General features: G+C 45.6%; 1 protein-coding gene across 1 annotated transcript in view; it reads right to left on the reverse strand.

Moving 5' to 3' along the window:
* The window catches only part of SCML4 (Scm polycomb group protein like 4), a 42,893-nt gene extending 29,047 nt beyond the window's left edge, over nucleotides 1–13,846 (reverse strand). The window contains 4 exon segments of the mRNA XM_066314322.1: nucleotides 2,336–2,387; nucleotides 2,389–2,531; nucleotides 5,056–5,185; nucleotides 13,566–13,846. Of these exon segments, the coding sequence (XP_066170419.1) occupies nucleotides 2,336–2,387; nucleotides 2,389–2,531; nucleotides 5,056–5,185; nucleotides 13,566–13,766 (526 nt within the window). The 5' untranslated portion in view covers nucleotides 13,767–13,846.
* Between the last annotated feature and the right edge of the window lie 2,838 nt (nucleotides 13,847–16,684).

The following is a 16,684-nucleotide window of genomic DNA, read 5'->3' on the forward strand; positions in this document are numbered from 1 at the left end:
CTGTGATAGTAAAAATGAGCGAAAAAAAATCTGGAAAATAAACAGAAATCCATAACTCTTTGAAGAGGCTCAAAATAACCGATGGGAGAAGAAATGGTAATACCTAGCTTATCAGATGCCCATAAAACATCAATGTGACACAGTCATGAAAAACTCGGATATATTTCCAGAAGGTGTGGAACAAATATTTCCAGGAGAGAAAATGGGAGTGTTAAAGCCACTATACAAAGACCTGGAGAACCTGAGATGGATTGATGGGCATCATTCTGGTCATACAGGCTGAAGAAGGGTGAATTCACCCTTGCAGAAGTGCACAGGCAGACTGCATTGAGTTTGGGGAATTGAAATTTCCCTGTTGCCCTGCAGCCATCACCATTCTGCAGTGTGGAACGTGGCAAGACACCTGCACTCCATTCCACTGATCCAGTGATCTTTCTTACCTGAAAGGAACTGTGTATTTCAGCCTAGCAGGATAAGGGTGGCTCTCTTAGAAATACATCTAAGGGTAAGAACAGAGCAATTAAAATTTCTGTGTAAACCTGTCAGGGGACATTTTTAGCTAGGAATCAAAAAGGGCAGTAAGATCCTGGCCATGGGAGGGTGGAAGACCCACCAGAATCAGTTGTGGTAGACATATTCGATTTCAACAGGTTTGCTGGGAGGACAACCTTATAGGGCTGCCTGAGCTCTTCCACCTGGAAGGTTCTTTCCCAATCCTACTGTCTCCCATCACTGCTAACAAGAAAAAATTGCAACCTTAGACTTATAATTTGGTGATAACTTCAGAGATTTCCTGAGGTGCTGTGAGGGATCATGCTCCACAGCTGGTTGAGCATCTGTGAACCAAGCCATGGGAAGATTGGAAAGCCCCTGACAAAACTCATCTGTGCTGCTGGGAGCGAGGTGCAATTGCAGAGCCACGCCATAACTAGGAGGCCATTCACCCCTCTTTGATGACTAGAAGAAGCATGAAATTGGGGGAGAATGTTGATCAGGTGCTTTTAGTTCAGGTGAAGCTGAAGCTGAGCCAGCTCAGAGGAGTTTGGCAGGCTTGGTGCATAATATGACTCTCCTGATTGTAATGAAAATCATATATGTGGCTCAGAACTATGCAAAAATTAAGCTTTGCACTGAATTGCTTCAGTCTTGTGTTTCTGTGAACAAGTCTGGATCATTCTCAGAGTATTTCTGATGTCCCTTAGGGAAGGCACACCTGTGATTACAGAGAACTCGAGGAGAGGGGAAAGCAGGATTTATGTGCTGCGCAGAGGGCCAGAGCTTGGGCTCCCACAAAAGAAGGTCCCAGTGGCACAGCTGAGCATCTGCAGTCCCTGCAAAACTGATTGGACTTGCAATTCTTGGCTTTGTGTTTGTGCCTGACTCATCTGCAGCAGCTCATTGGAGAGTACTGTTCCCATATTCCCATTATTGTTTCATTCCCACTGCATTCTCCATATGCCAAAAGAATGTTGTGACACAAAACTCTTGCTGTGATAGAAGAAAAATTCACGTTCACACTGAGAACCAGGCCAGGGGATTGGACATGGGAGGTTTATCAGGACACAGCAAGAAGCGCCGCTGTGGGAAGATGAGGAGCTGCTGGGAAATTCCCCTTGGTCTTTGATTCTCTCTGATATAAACTGGATGCAGTCCTGCTGCATGGGGAATTGTCGTGGGACTTTTGCAACTCCTGCAATGGAGAACTGGTTTGGCTCATGATCTGCAGGCAGGGGACACACCAACAGCTAAATTCCATAAAGGTTGTCCTTTCGACAAACACAGAATCATAGAGTTCTAGAGAGATTTTGGCTGGAGGGACTTTACAGGTCACTTAGTCCAACCCTCCTGCAATGACCAGGGACATCTTCAGCTAGCTCAGATTGCTCCAAGGCCCGTCCAACCTGACCTTGAATATATCTGAGTTTGGAGCATGCACCACTTCTGTGGGCAACCTGTTCCAGAGTTTTGCCACCCTCATCACATGAGGCACGCACTTGTAGTGGCAAAGTGTGTCATCCTTGAACAGCTGCGTGAAAACAGCTCTCAGCCCTGGCCTCAGCACTGCTCCAAAGAGTAGTAAGAGGCAATCTCTGGAGTGCTGTTTCTCACGAGAATCACCACTGCAATACCCCTTACCATCAGTCCTTTCATCTGACACCAAGGTGATTCCTGCAGCAGGTTATTTGACAAAGGCATAAGTCGATATTCAAAGCTGGTTGCCATCCCACTGATGGGAACAGGACATCCAGGGCCAGTCAGGACTGGGGAACATGTTAAGACTTTCAAGCACTCCTTACTGGCCACAAACTCCTTACAAAGATGCTTTACCTGACACCAATCTCTCCTCCATAGCCCTGCCTGATGAGGGAGAAGACCACCTTTTGCTGGGAGTGCACAGTCGATGCAGGCTTGCACTGCTTGCTGCAGGGCTGCTGACGGCCGCTCCGGTCCAAAGTGCTCTGGCAGCTGCTGCACCTTTTTTCTGTCAAGGTATGGCCCCAGGTTCGCTTGTTTGTTGATATAAATGCAGACTGTAGACATAAATCCCAACAAGATTATCACAAAACTGTCCTGAGAGCATCCTAGGAAATGCTAGCATTCTGCATTTCTATTAATTTCCCAAGTTTTTCCTCCATTGGTGAATTGCTGCCATTTGTGATGGCAGAGCCAGACTTTCTTGTGCTAGTGGCCCATTCCCAGAGCAAAGCAAGCTGAGTTTAGGTCTAGCTCAGTGTCACAGGCTAGGATAAGATACACACATCTAAAAAAGCTCCTATACTTGCCTGGGGTCTGCTCTCTTAACTCTACCTTGTCCATTAAACTTGTGACCAGAAAAACGCACTGGGACTGCAGAGCAGTGACTACCAGCAGTGACTTCACAGTAAGGAGGGAATGCCAGCCTGAGGTGTGTTTCAGGTTGTTTATTTTTTTTCCTCTGTTTTTTAGTCTGATTCATTGAGACCCACTGTGAGAAGCCTGCTCTGAGATGACTTTTGGAAAGGCTTCGGCTCTTTGCTTCTTGTGACTCTAATGCAGCTGTAATTTGGGAGGGTTAGGCTGCACAGTGCCATGTCAGAGAATCTGGTCTTTGGGAGCTTCCTAGCCCTCCATGTTCAACCTAACACTCTACAAACTGCATGAAGTTGTGGGAAACTGTACATGGTATGCAGTGCAACATTTTGGGACTCCAACAACGTGACTGTGTTGCACAGGGGTCTGCGAGGGGCTCTGCCCCAGCCTCTCCACAGCCAAGCCCTGCATGCCTCCTCTCATAAGCTGCAAAGGCAGTTTTTCTACATGCCACCAGGCCTGCCAGCAATGGCCAAAAAATGAGTGTTCTCTTCACTCCCATGAACTTATTTTAAGCTTGGCTGAGGCTAACTGCATCTCGGGGAAAGCAGGGATAGCACTGTGGTAACTAAGGGCGACTAAGACACAGCCTAAAGTCAGGCTAAAGTGAGACATATTATAATAGCTGGCTGAGTGTGCTCGAGCTGTCATCTCTCAAACAATATAACATTATCTTCTGACAGAAATCAGATATGTGACAAAAAAAACCTCCATCAAGCAGAGTGGAGGACATGATGACAGCTGTGTAAAGTTGGATATAATTTACAGTTTACATCACCATAATGAAAATCTAGTGCAACGTCACAGTGCACTCTGCTCCCCCATCTCGCAGGGACCAGCAGAAGGGGCTCAGGCAGTACATCTTGGGTAAACAGAAGGATAACAGCAATCATTCTTATCATTATTCCACTTCACCCCTTCCAAGTGCCAAACAAACAAAAGGATAGTGCACTGAAGATACAGCAGCAGCATGCAGGAATTGCAGAGGGGATGTCAGAATGCAGATTTCCCAGAGTGCCACTCCTTGACAAATCTGCAGCATGTGGCTTCTGCGTGACAAACCACAGGTTTTGTCAGGGCTCAGCTGTGGGAGGGACTCTGCAGCTTGCAGGTGATGTGCTGAGTCCCTGGCACTGCAGAGCCAGGGTCCCTACAGTCCTTTTGAAGCAGAGAGAAAGGTAAAAGCTGGCTGGAGCTTCCCTTCATCTCCTGCCAACCCCGCTCTGGTGGGAGCCTGCACACACTGCTGGGAGGATGCTGGGAGGAAAGGTGCCAGTGGCGTGAGGATGGGCAGACAGAAGTGTGGGGCACTGCATCCACTGAGCCTGAAATGACCCACGGAGCCCCTGCCTTTGCAGCCACCCTGGTGATCTGGCAGGGCTGGTGGGCTGTGCCTCCCTGTCCCACTCCGAAAGCAGCCCTGGGCACAACTCTCAGAGCACTTCCATCCTCTCAGCTGGTGTTTGCCAAGTGCTTTGCAGACTTTGCGTGTGAAGGGATAAACGAGAATAAAATATATTATTGCCATTGTCACTAGGTTTAGTATCATTCTGCCACCAGAGCAGATGGAAAACTTCTCCTCTGTGCATCCCAGCTAAGAAATAATGGGATTTATGTGTTGTGTTTAGATTCTAATGTTATCTAATACATCTCTGTTTGAAATCTCAGGGTAAATCAGCTGTCTTGTTGATTTCTTCTCATTTACATCAGTTTAAAAGCCTTGGCCTATGTTACTTCTGGTAATATAAACAAAAAAGAAGGTGTAAAGCTGTGTTTTCCAACTGCATTTGGAACTGACCATGCCTGCTGTTGTGATAAGGCATTGGGGTTTTTGTGCTGGTAGCCCTGCCTACAGTCCTCCGTTCTTCTCCCCACAGCTGTAACAGGTGCTTCATATTCACACAGGGATTTAGGTTGGTCATTGCAACATATCAGATGGGGTGAAAATGTTAGGTATAAAATGGAGCATTCATGAGTTTATGATGTTCACATTTCAAGAGGAATGAACTGACATGGCCACCAATATCAACATACGACAGTCAAAATACAGTTTTGCGGGATAAATCTGCTCTTTGTCACTGGTCACTAGACTAATCTGCCAACACCCCATTTTCATGAGCTCCCCCAGCATCTGGCTGTGACATCTGGCTGTCAGCCTGTGGCTCCTGCTCACCCCTTGGTCAAGTAGTGCTTGAGGCTGTGTACCTGTGAGAGCCTGTGGGGTGTCCGAGTTGGGTACTGTAGCTGCATCCTGGGGGATTGAACTAATATCCGGCTCCGGCGTGCTTCTCGGAGGAGAGATTGCTAAAGGAGTCATCAGGACACGAGATTTCAGCTGCAAAAAATAATGAAAGTATACACAAGATATTCCGATTTTATTCTATGTATGTCACGCCCCATGAACTCCCACTCATTAGCAATCTGCTATTGCATCACTTTCTCCAGGCCAGAAGATCCATCCTGCTCCCAGGAGGATACTGGAGCCTGAAGCCTGACTGATTTGCAGCAGACAGCTACGCCTTAAGCTACAGGATGCAAATATTATGCCACCCACTGGGTAGTTATTTACACCTGAGCAAATTGAGCCTAACACTCCTAACACTCCAACAAATCAGTCTAATGGCATTTTACGACCCCATTTTGTGTGGGTGTAAACAATGCTCCACAACTCAGAAACATGGGGTCTTAAACTGCATCATAATTTAGGGCCAAGTTCTGCTCTTGGTTGCAGGGGTGTAATCTTGTATAAATCCAGAGGCACCAAGAGGCTACTCTGGGCTGACACCCATGTAAATAAGCTCACACTGTGGTCCAGATTGTGTTACTAGCAGGTAGTAAATACAAACCGCTGCACTGTTGCATCCAGTGATCTTTGTGACCTGCAGCCCAGCTCAGAGAAGAGAAATATTATGTGACTTTACAGTGCAATATCACTATGCCTTTATGCTGCCAGTACCTGGCAACATCTCACCAAACAATGATCAGGTCCTCATATTTAAAAAGGACTGATGCGATGGATGTGACCTGAAGGTACCACTCTTGCTTTTCCAAGAAGGGAAGTAGGGGGGAAAGCAGAAAGCCAAGCACACAGCTTGCTGGTTTATATATTTACATGTCCTACACCAAAGTGTTCTTCTGACAGGTATTTCTTTCCTTTTGTTGTTTTTCAGTGGACAATGTACAAAGTATATTTTAAGCAGAAAGGAAGTCAGACCACTGCCTGCAAGCCACACCTTGAGCAATCCCTGGTGGAGAGTGGAAGTTGTTTTGGATGAAGATTTTTGTTGTCTGTGACTATGAATTACAGAGGTTTTAAAATAATGGTCACTGTTTCAGTATAATGGTAAAACCAAAAAGCTGAGAAAGGAGAGGGAAGTATGTCGGACTTAGGCACATCTGAGTTTTTACCACCACCTCCCCTGGGGCAGGGTAAATCCTTTTATTTTCAATGTGAAAGAGGGAAAAAAACATTCAATAAGTGCATCTGAAATAAGCTATGGATTTGACCTCCTGCCATGTGGCAGTTGTAGAGTATGAGGGACCCTGAGCTGGCCCCTGCCTAGTGCCATTTCTCACTTGCCTGTGTTGTCCTGTTTTTGTAGAGTCATCTTGCCTTCAAATTTGGATCAAGAATGACCACCAACAAAATGCTGACAATTGTTTTCACAGAATCACTGACCATGCTGGGTTGGAAGGGACCCACAAGGACCACAAGGCCCTGCACAGGACCATCCCCAACAGCCACACCACGTGCCTGAGAGCCTTGTCCAAATCGTTTTGAACCCTATCAGGCTTGGTGCTATGACAACTCCCCTGGGAGCATGTGCCAGTGCCAGCACACCCTGAGTGAAGAACCTTTTTCTAATACCCGACCTAAATCTTCCCTGACACCGCTTCATGCCATTCCCTCAGGTCCCGTTGCTGCTCACCAGAGAGGTCAGCTTCTGCCCCTCCTCATCCCCTCACAAGGAAGTTGAAGATTGCAATAAGGTCTCCCCTCAGTCTTCTCCAGGCTGAACAGACCATGCGATCTCAGCCGCTCCTCATACAGCTTTCCCTCAAGACCCTTCATCATCTTTGTTGTCCTCCTTTAGATACTCTGTGATAGCTTAATATCTTTCTATATTGTGGTGCCCTGCCCCCAGCACTCGAGGTGAGGCTGCCCCAGCACAGAGCAGAGTGGGACAATCCCCTCCCTTGCCCAGCTGTCAATGCTGTGTTTGATGTACCCCAGGACATGGTTGGCCCTCCTGGCTGCCAGAGCACTGCTGACTCATGTTCCATTTGCCATCGACCAGGACTCCCAGGTCCCTTTCCAGAGCACTGCTTTCCAGCCTCTCATTCCCCAGTCTGTCCATTGATCCAGGGTTGCCCCATCCCAGATGCAGAATCTGGCACTTTCCCTCGTTGAACTTCATATGGTTGGTGATTGCCCAGTCCTCTAATTTGTCAGGGTCTCCCTGCCCTCAAGGGAGTCAACAGCTCCTCCCAGTTTTCTATCATCTGTGACTTTCCTCAGTATCCATTCCACTCCTACATCCAAGTAATTTGTGAAGGTATTGAAGAGCACAGGGCTAAGGATGGAGCCCTGTGGGAAACCCATCAGTGACAGGTCACCTGTCCCATGTCACCCCGTTCCCTATAACCCTTCATGCCTGAGTGGTGAGCCAGTTGCTCATCCATGGCATGACGTGTTTATCCAGCTGTGTGCCTGGCATTTTGTCCAGAAGGATACTGTGAAAGAAGGTATTGAAAGCTTTACTGAATGGGAAGAGAACAGCGTTTCAAAAATCAAGGTCTCTGTCCAGTTTGGGATTTATTCCACGTAAGAAGGTGAGAAGCAGCACGATTTATTACGTTCTATAGCAATATGTCAATTACTCACTTTTCTGTGGCAAAGTAGGCTGACAAAGTGAAATTTTGGCTAGCCCTTATGTTAGGCTTCTGGCCTTGTTTTTGATCACATAAATATAAACACATATAAAAAGAATGCATATATACATATGTGCACTTGTGCACACTCAATAATTATATGAAATCTATATATTTATAGAGACGTGTGCATATATACATGTATATAAAGAATCACTAAATCATTCAGGTCAGAAAAGGTCATTTAGTCCAATCATTCCCTAACTTTCCCAGGACCACTACTACCCCATGTCCCTAAACACCTACACATCTTTTGAACGCTTCCAGGTACAGTGATTCCACCACTTCCCTTCTTCCAATGTTTGATCACCCTTTTAGAGAAGAAATTTTTCCAAACATACCATCTAAACCTCCCCTAGTACAACTTAAGGCCACTTCCCTTTTCCCTGTTGCTGGTTGTCTGGGAGAAGAGACCAGCCCCACCTGGCTACACCCTCCCTTCAGGTGGTTGTGGAGAACAGTAAGGTCTCCTTTGAGCCTCCTTTTCTCCAGCTAAACAACCCCAGATCCCTCAACTACTCCTCATAAGACTGATGCTCCAGACCTTTGGTTTTATTATCCTTCTGTGGACAGGTCCTAGTAACTCATGTATGCTCTCACACTTACATTTCTCTATATAGATAATATTTTTGAGGCAGTACGCCTGACAAATTCTGCTACACTTGTGTGTTAGCTCCTTAATAACCTTATTGGCTCACATTCCTGTGGTCCCAAGCAGAGGCACAAACATCCTCTTTTCAGTCCCTGACCTCGTGAGTGTGTGCTGTCCCACCAACACTGAGCACTGCCTCCCAATACCATCAAACCTTTCTCTCCTCCCAAATCCTGGAGGCCCAGGCAAGCTTATGTTCAAGAGCAAATAAACAGAGGGCAAGACTCTATAGTGTGGAAGCCCCTTCTTGGCAGTTTCTGTTTCAGTGAACAATTTACTGCAAAATTAATTGCAACAAAATGTCTTGCAAACAAAATTGCTCTACATCCTCTGGGTACAGACAAATGTCATTTTATTAGGGGTAGTAGAGAACTGGCCTTTGTTAGATCAAAACAAAACAATGCCTGATTAGTGCAAGAGACACTACACCAAGTAAACAACAGCTACCCCCTGACCACTGAAACCCTGAGTAGGATGCAACAAAGTGTAAATCTCAAAGTATTCCATTTAAAGATGTCTTTTCTTGGACTGAGTCTTCTCTATCGAAAAGCCAACCCAACCGACCAGCTGACTGACTGAGAGCTTGCCAGTAGAAAGCACATATGCGTGAGAGTCAAAAAAAGCAGTGAAGAAGAGAGAAAGAGAAAGAGAAAAGGAGACAGAGGAAATCTGTCAGAGCACATTGGGAAATCCTTTTGGTAAGGCATTTGAATCAGCCTTTGACTATCAAATATCGTAAGTTTTGATATGCACATAAAAAATGCACATATGCATTTTGATATGAGACATAAAAGTGATTGCTTTAAAACAAGATCTACAAACAACCCTCCCCTCTTATGGACTTTCTTGGTACCATGGAAATGGGATCAGAGAAAGCTGATCAGGGATTTTGGGTAAGAAGTAAGTGTGTCTACTTTATCCAAGTTGCCATGCATCAGATGCAGAGAGAATGGGCTTTTGTGCCATTGATGCTGGCCACAAGTTTGAGTATGCAGTGGCTGGGGATGGGCATGACTCTGCTGAGTCCTGGAGTTTTTATTACAATCTGCAAACCTCTTCAGAGAAGCCAGAATTCATCTGACTGGTACTTGTGCCATCCCCCAACAAAACAAAAGAAAGAGGGTGAAGAACATTTGCCGGGCAACTTTTTTATTTCTGAAGAAGAACTCTGCCAGCTTGTATAATAAAATACGTGTGAAAGAAACACAATGAACCACAATACAATCTTTCCCTGCAGTTTTCTTAAACCCCTTAGATGCAGGTTGTCATTTTTATAGCTCCCCATTCCTCTATACCAGTTGTCCCTTGTCCTGAAAAAACAATTGCCAAAAAAGTCTGGGATTCACCCCATCCTTACAGACCTTTGTCCTTCCAGACAGGAGGGCAGAGGCACCTTCTGGAAATGAGAGCTTTTGCTGCTGGAGGGAGAAATATCTCCAGCCCCTGCAAATGTGCAGTAAGGTGAGTGTCTGAGCCAGCCTGGTCCTGCCACATGGACTTCTGATAGCTGGACAAAAGGTTGCCTTTAAGCCTACACCAGGGAAGCACAGAGCTTCTGAGCACATGTTTTGGGGTCTGTGGCTCTGTGCATTTGGCTGTGAGTGAGGAGACTCAGCATTACCCAAGCCCAGTCACTGAGGGTGAGAGGGGAGGTCAGCTGGCAAAGGGAAACACAGTCCAAGGTCTTTCCCACCTCCTGGTGTCGTGCAATAACTTTCTTCTGCACAGCAAATGATGAAAGTGAGTCTGCACACAGCCTCCTACATCCCATCAGTGTTTCACAGTGAATGAGGCAGGTAACCTTGACAGGAGTGTACACAACCTTGAAATCCAAGGCTGTACCATAGGACAGGTGAATAAACAGGACACTTTAAGGTTGTCTGTGCAATCTCATTCCCAACGTGTCCAAATCCTGACTGCTTATTTGTCATCATTAGTATTGACTCCTATGGCAGCAGCAGAACCTGTGCCCTGTAATGGGAACTGTCACTCCACTCGTGTGCCTGTCACTGCCCACCCCACCTGGCAGGAGCTTGCAAGGTCCTGGCTGATCTGGGCTGGGGCCACCTCCCCAGCTGGGATCTGCTTTGGTTGTAGAGAGGGACAAACTGCCCTTGAGCTGCCCAAAGGGGGCCATGGCTTTGTTGCCCTCTGGGAGGGAGGTGATGGTCTGTGCCAGTGCTGCCCCATGAGAGTGTCCCTGCAGGATACTAACAAACCCTTCCCTTGTACAGGCTTCCTAGGCAGCTCTTCAGGGCTGCTCTCACTCACAGCCAGAGAAATAAAACCCATCCATCTACTAACCTTCCCCCCCGGCTGCCAGAATAGGCTTTTTCCCAGAGATTTAGACAATCAGAAAGAATATTGTATTTTGGGGAAATGTAACATTTTATGGCAAATAGCTTCGCATAAGGTAGAAAACAGTTTTTGGAAAAACAGCTGATGAAATTTTATGGCCAAAGCTGTGAAAAAATAAACAGGATAGCAAGGAAAAGGCTTTTCTTGGTGATGAAGTGTGATGAAATGCCATTTCAGGAAGACACAGATATTTGCTTTAATATCAATGAAACAGGCAATGGGTCACCTGTCTGTAAAGAGCATGTGATTGAAAATGTCTGTTATTCACATCTCGGTCAAAATAAATTTAAATCTAGGCTGTAAATTCCTGGTTTCTTAAAAATTCAGAAGTATTTTTCCATCTGTTCTGTAATAATTCAGCTCTCTGGTTGCTATAAAGAATTTGGTCGTCTGCCATTTGGGCATGGAGTAATTTTTTTAAATGCATTTAAATCTCGTGGTATCTGAAAGTCATACAATTATCAAGCTAATTAAATCAAGCAAGAGTTCCCCATCAAAAAATGTAATCTTTGCCTCACTCTGGGGAAGTGCTTTGGAGGGAGAGGGGTTCACCCCAGCTGAGAGCGCAGTGTACAAAGGCACCTCACGGAAAACATTTTGTGTACAAATCCCACAGCACAAATCAACAGCACCAGGCCAGATACCAGGGATGCTGCAGCTCACAAGTGTCAGCTCCATCCACTTAAACCATTGGATATAAAAGGATGCCTTTTTATGTGCCATGCTCACCAAGAAAGAACCTCATCTCAGATCTACTGCCGAAGGAGGGATGCTGTTGCCTCCTCACTGAGTGCCTGGGGACAAAGAGGAGGAGTGTGTGGTACCCAGCCAGGGATAAAGGGTCCCTTTGGAAGAAGAGGGGGACACAGCAATCAAATGCTCAGCCACATAGGTTCAAGACACAGTGTTACTGCAGTATTTCCAGGAATTTAAATCTACCACTTCTCCCATTTATATATATGTGGTAGTTGGTGAAAGTTTTTTCCAGGTGGATGAGTGCATTTGGGATAGAACAGAACATATTCCCCAACATTTTCTTTTTTTGTCAAATTACAAATCAAACGTAAATGTATGAGGAAGAAATGGGACAGAAGCAAGGATAGAAGGGGTGGGGTCTGAAAAACCCTGCATACAAGGTCATTGTGATATTTGGCAAATCACTCAATCTCAAACCTTGAAGACCCAATTTCCGCACATCTCCAACGTATTATTGTCCAGACTGGATGGTTTTGATCTGAAGAGTCTACAAGTCACTCAGCTTTACTGATAGTAACTAAATTACTTGAAATAAATAAATACAATTAATAATAAACTTGAAATAAGAAACATCTCAAGTAGAGCAATTCAGATGTTTCCATCCTGGAGTTTTATCTTGATATGGAAGTGAAAAAACAAAAAGTATTCCCGTACCCCACATTTTACAAAACACTTGAATATTTGCCCCAGTCTTAGCTTGGATCTCTATTTTGAACTACTGTTAGACAGAGGTTAGGGGCTGGGAGGAAGAAGGTCTCCCAGGAGGTGAAAAGGAGGGAAAATAAAGATGAGCGTAGCCTGCTCTAGATTAAGCTCAAATCCAAGGATCACAGGAATCAAACAATTGGTCCTTGTGTCCAGAGCTCAGCCAGAAGCACCATCCATGGGATGTTATTGCCTCCTATGAAGCAGGAGAGACCCATGGAAGAGCCAGGCAACACCTTCTCCAGGGAAGGCTGGGTCAGCCTTGTGCATATCCTGATTGTTTTATTCACTTTTCTGTCTCGACACCACAGACTCAAGCAGCTCTGATTTTTGAACAGTCAGCAATTTGCCCTCCTTGTGTATCAGTCTGCATGTCTGTACCAGTGGCCCTTCAAAACAAGGACCAGGCACAGCAAACAAGTACAGTGGCCTGAGCTGGTGGGGGACAGAGACAGAGAGATTACCAGAGCAATCTGCTGAATACAAGACCCTTACTAAGCTGTAGCCCAATTTCACTCCCCAGAACAAATTCTCCTTCCCTCATCATCACAGTCCCATTTTCCTGGTGAGAGGCATCACAGTGGCACTGTTCCCACCGTGCCGAGCCCACTGCAAGTGGTTTTGGTGGGAGAGACCCAGCCCAGCAGCATCAGAAGGGCTTAAGGCACTAAAGGTTCCTGTCTTTCTTTAGTTCTACCTTTGCCCCAGGGTTGCACAGAAAGCTGGGCCGTGAGCAGAAAAATAAACCAAAATCCGATTATTTTTCTCAAATGCCCCTCTTTTCTTTTTTCTTTTGGAAAGCAGCTATTTTCCCTCCTTCCTTTATTTCCACTCTCCTGTATTCCTTTCCTTCTCTGTTCAGTTGGTTTAATTTCTAATCACTGTTAGTGAGAAAGAAGAAAGTGACAAATGAGAAACACTTCCCTGAAGGTGTGCAGCCATCCCTCACAACACCGTGGAAAACATTTTCAAAGAGACCAAATTAAAATAACTTTAACCTTTGGGAAAATATACATGGTGTGGGTCTTGGGGTGTCCTGCACAGGACAAGGAGCTGGACTCAATGATCCTGATGGGTCCCCTTCAACTTAGAATACTCTGTGATTTTTTTTCTCCAGCTCAGCTAGAAGAGAAACCATTTTTTTTTTCTTTTTTTTTTTTCTTTTTTTTTTTTTTTTTTTTTTTCCTTGTGCAAGTTTAGCACGGAGCAATGCACACTTTTCCTCTCTTCCTGCATTTCAGCTGAAATTCTAGAAGAAAACCTATGAAGGCCGACAGGAGGTGGAGAAGGAATGTGAAAGCCATGCACCTACCTTGTGCCCAGGTTTCCTCCCTCTCTTCTTTGGGATCTTCATGAGAGGCAGGGCCCCAGCAGGAGCTGGGAAGAGGTTGTGCACAGCCATTTTGATGGGCGCTGGCTGGAGCGGGGGCCGCCCTCGCTTCTTCCCTGCCATCCTGGGGGACTGCATCTCCCCAGCTGCCAGGCTGGGGTCCAGGCACGGTGGGTGGCTCATCTGGCCCTAAGGAGAGAAGACAAGAAACGAACCAACTCTTTAGTTAATTTTCATTTTAGTCGTTTTTAATCCAAAGGCAGATTGCTCAATGCTACCGTTTTCCCTGTTACCACTGATGCCAAAGCAGCAAGAAACACACCTGAGTGGGTGTGTTTCACCTTGGGTGGGATTCACCTGACCAAAGCTGGACAAAACCCTTATCTTCTCCATTTCCCTCTCATGACCATAAGTATTGTAGAGGGAGTTGCTCAGGTGGTGAGGTTTCTATTGCAGACATCCAATAGGTGAATCCCACAACAACCACCTTGACCCTGCATCTTGCAGATAAGTGTGATGAAGGCTTGGTCTTGCAGCCATCAGTCAGTGCCTGCTTTCAGATGGGGTTTGGATTAGATCATCTCTTAAAGTCCCTGCCAACCTGATTTTTTTCACAAATTCCATGGTTCTGCAAATCTGCCTCGCCTCAGAAGTACTACCAGTACCAAAATGGACTTCCAGAGCTCCTCTCCCTCTGCAGCACTCCTGAGTGGGGAGGCTGGGCTGGGCCATGAGGCTGCCAGCACAAGGTAGCCATGTTAGAGGGTAATTGCCAAACATTTCCCCTCTGCAATTTTATGACATCTGTTAACACACATGTTAGTAGCGGGCTTTTGGATGTACTCCATTAATGCAGTTACTTCACCACAACTCCATGGAGCTGCTGAAGTTGAGCAGGGGTAATGGAGTGGAATTGGATCCATTTTCTTCTGCCCAGATTTTAATAAAGAAAACAAATATACAACCATACACACAATACCAAGGGAATATACAGCATCCTTCACTGCTTCTAGTAAGGGTCACCTACGAACAAAGGTTAATTAAAAAAAAAACAAAAAACAACCAGCTTTAGAAATATGTTTTCAAATGTTGCTTTGTCCAGGCATTTGATTTCCTGCATATGGGCAGAATAGTAATCCCAGTCCTGCCTGCATATATTGCTAGACACAAAGGTCTAAGCGATTCTCATACTTTTATGATAAGCCTTGCAATGGCTAATGTTGTCAAAATTGTGCTCCCTCAGGCCAGTGATAATGGAAGACTCCCGGTTTTCTTGGCTTTTTTTCACAGAGCAGGCTCATAGCTGCTTCTCAACTTCAGAGAAAACCTAAAGACACGATTCAAGAGCATCCTCTACATAAAGCAAACAAAAGTTTGTTTATTACTACAAACAACTACAATTTATTACAAAATCTATAAGCTATAAAACCTAAAAATTTCACAGGTTCAGAACCCAATGTGGTCAGAGCTGATGTTGCTGGGAATGAAATCGGGATGGCTCACTCACATAGTGGGAAGGGTACCTCTCGGTAGGGGTCCTCTGGTGACAGGTATCTGCAGCTAGGGGCTTCTTCGTTTCAAAGGCAAGTATGTTATGCCTAGTAAAAACTCTGTAATTGCTACTAACCAAAAATAAACCCACCTTTATGGTATTGTCCAGTCTGTAGTTTACACAGTCTCCTGTATGATAAAAAATTAGAGGGCTCGCAGCCCTACCCTCCAGTAAACGGATTTTGATATGTTAAAACCTGTGTGTTTTCAATTACATCAGGGGTATCTGCTCTATTCACATAGATCCACTACATATAATGGGACTTACAGACTGATTATAACATTTCCAGTCTTCAGCTCCACCTGCCTAAAACTCTCATGCAAATACTGAATGTCAAACACCAGAGCAAAGCAAATTTGCAGTGCCTGATTTACCATATTGTCCAGAACCATCAGGGTTGCACTCACTCTCCAGGCATGCTTAGGCAGCTCGGGAACCCCATGAAAGCCTGCCATGGAGCTGTGATTTTACCAAAGAAAAGTCTCATGTGATTGCAGAGAGTGTCCTTTCAGGGTTAAAATCATCAGGCTTGCCACAGCAGGAGTTAAATGGAAAGGCCCAGTTTACCCTGAACATCACTGCTTCCCTTCTGTCTTCAGCAGTGTTCATTTTCCTCCCTGTAGTGCTTTCTGAGGAACCCCCTCAGTGCCTCTTCCACCTCCCAAAACAAAACATTCCCAGGATCTTCCATTACAGGCTGGCTGTAGGCAGGGAGTTCAGCAGGGAAAGGAAATGCAACAATTACACTGGATTTGGCACCAAAACACACTGAAAGCCCAGAGCTGCAGGCTCTGCATTTTAATCTGCTTTAAACAAAACCTGGCAAGATAAACCTTTGCAGAGGAGCTTGGCGGAGGCTGAGGAAGACAAATCCAGCCCAGGTTTGCTCCCTGCTCGAGGAAGGGAGTGGTTCCTGCAGAAGGGGCCACTGGAGGCCATGGGGCTGTGAGAGAGAGGCTGTGCACCTGCATGGAACACCACACTGCACGAACGTGATACTGTCTGTATCGCATTCTCCTCTGATTGAAAGAGTAGCTGATGGCACCTCAGAAACTCTGAGTTATCAACCCCCAAAACAAGAGCTACTGACTCAGAGCACTTCTTTGTCTGAAATGTTCCTTTCTTTTGCAACTGATGAGGAATTAAATACATGGTGGTCAGGAAACACTAAATTTTAACAATCACCGTTTTTTGTGCTGTTTCTGCGCTCCCATTACTTGTGACACTGTGCTTTGGCAAAACCTCTTAGAGCTCCTCACCACATGAGCTGACACAAGACCCAGATGAACTGTGCACAAAAGGATCTCAGCGTAACATATTTGATTTGTTACAGCAAAGACATTGTCAACTTCAGCATACAAGCTGTTGTAATTACATTTTATTACAAGCCCAACCGTGACTCGATTCTCCTTTCTTGTGTGCTAAGGGAAATGTGAGTGCTTTTGGTGCCATTTATTGTCACGCTGCGGCAGATCCTGCAAGGCAAAGGTGCTTCCCAGCAGCAGGGAAGGGCAGCAGACACGCAAAAACTGCTTCTGCCTGACAGTGA

The sequence above is a fragment of the Sylvia atricapilla genome, chromosome 3 (genome assembly GCF_009819655.1).
Source record: "Sylvia atricapilla isolate bSylAtr1 chromosome 3, bSylAtr1.pri, whole genome shotgun sequence".
In the NCBI taxonomy this organism is placed as follows: domain Eukaryota; kingdom Metazoa; phylum Chordata; class Aves; order Passeriformes; family Sylviidae; genus Sylvia; species Sylvia atricapilla.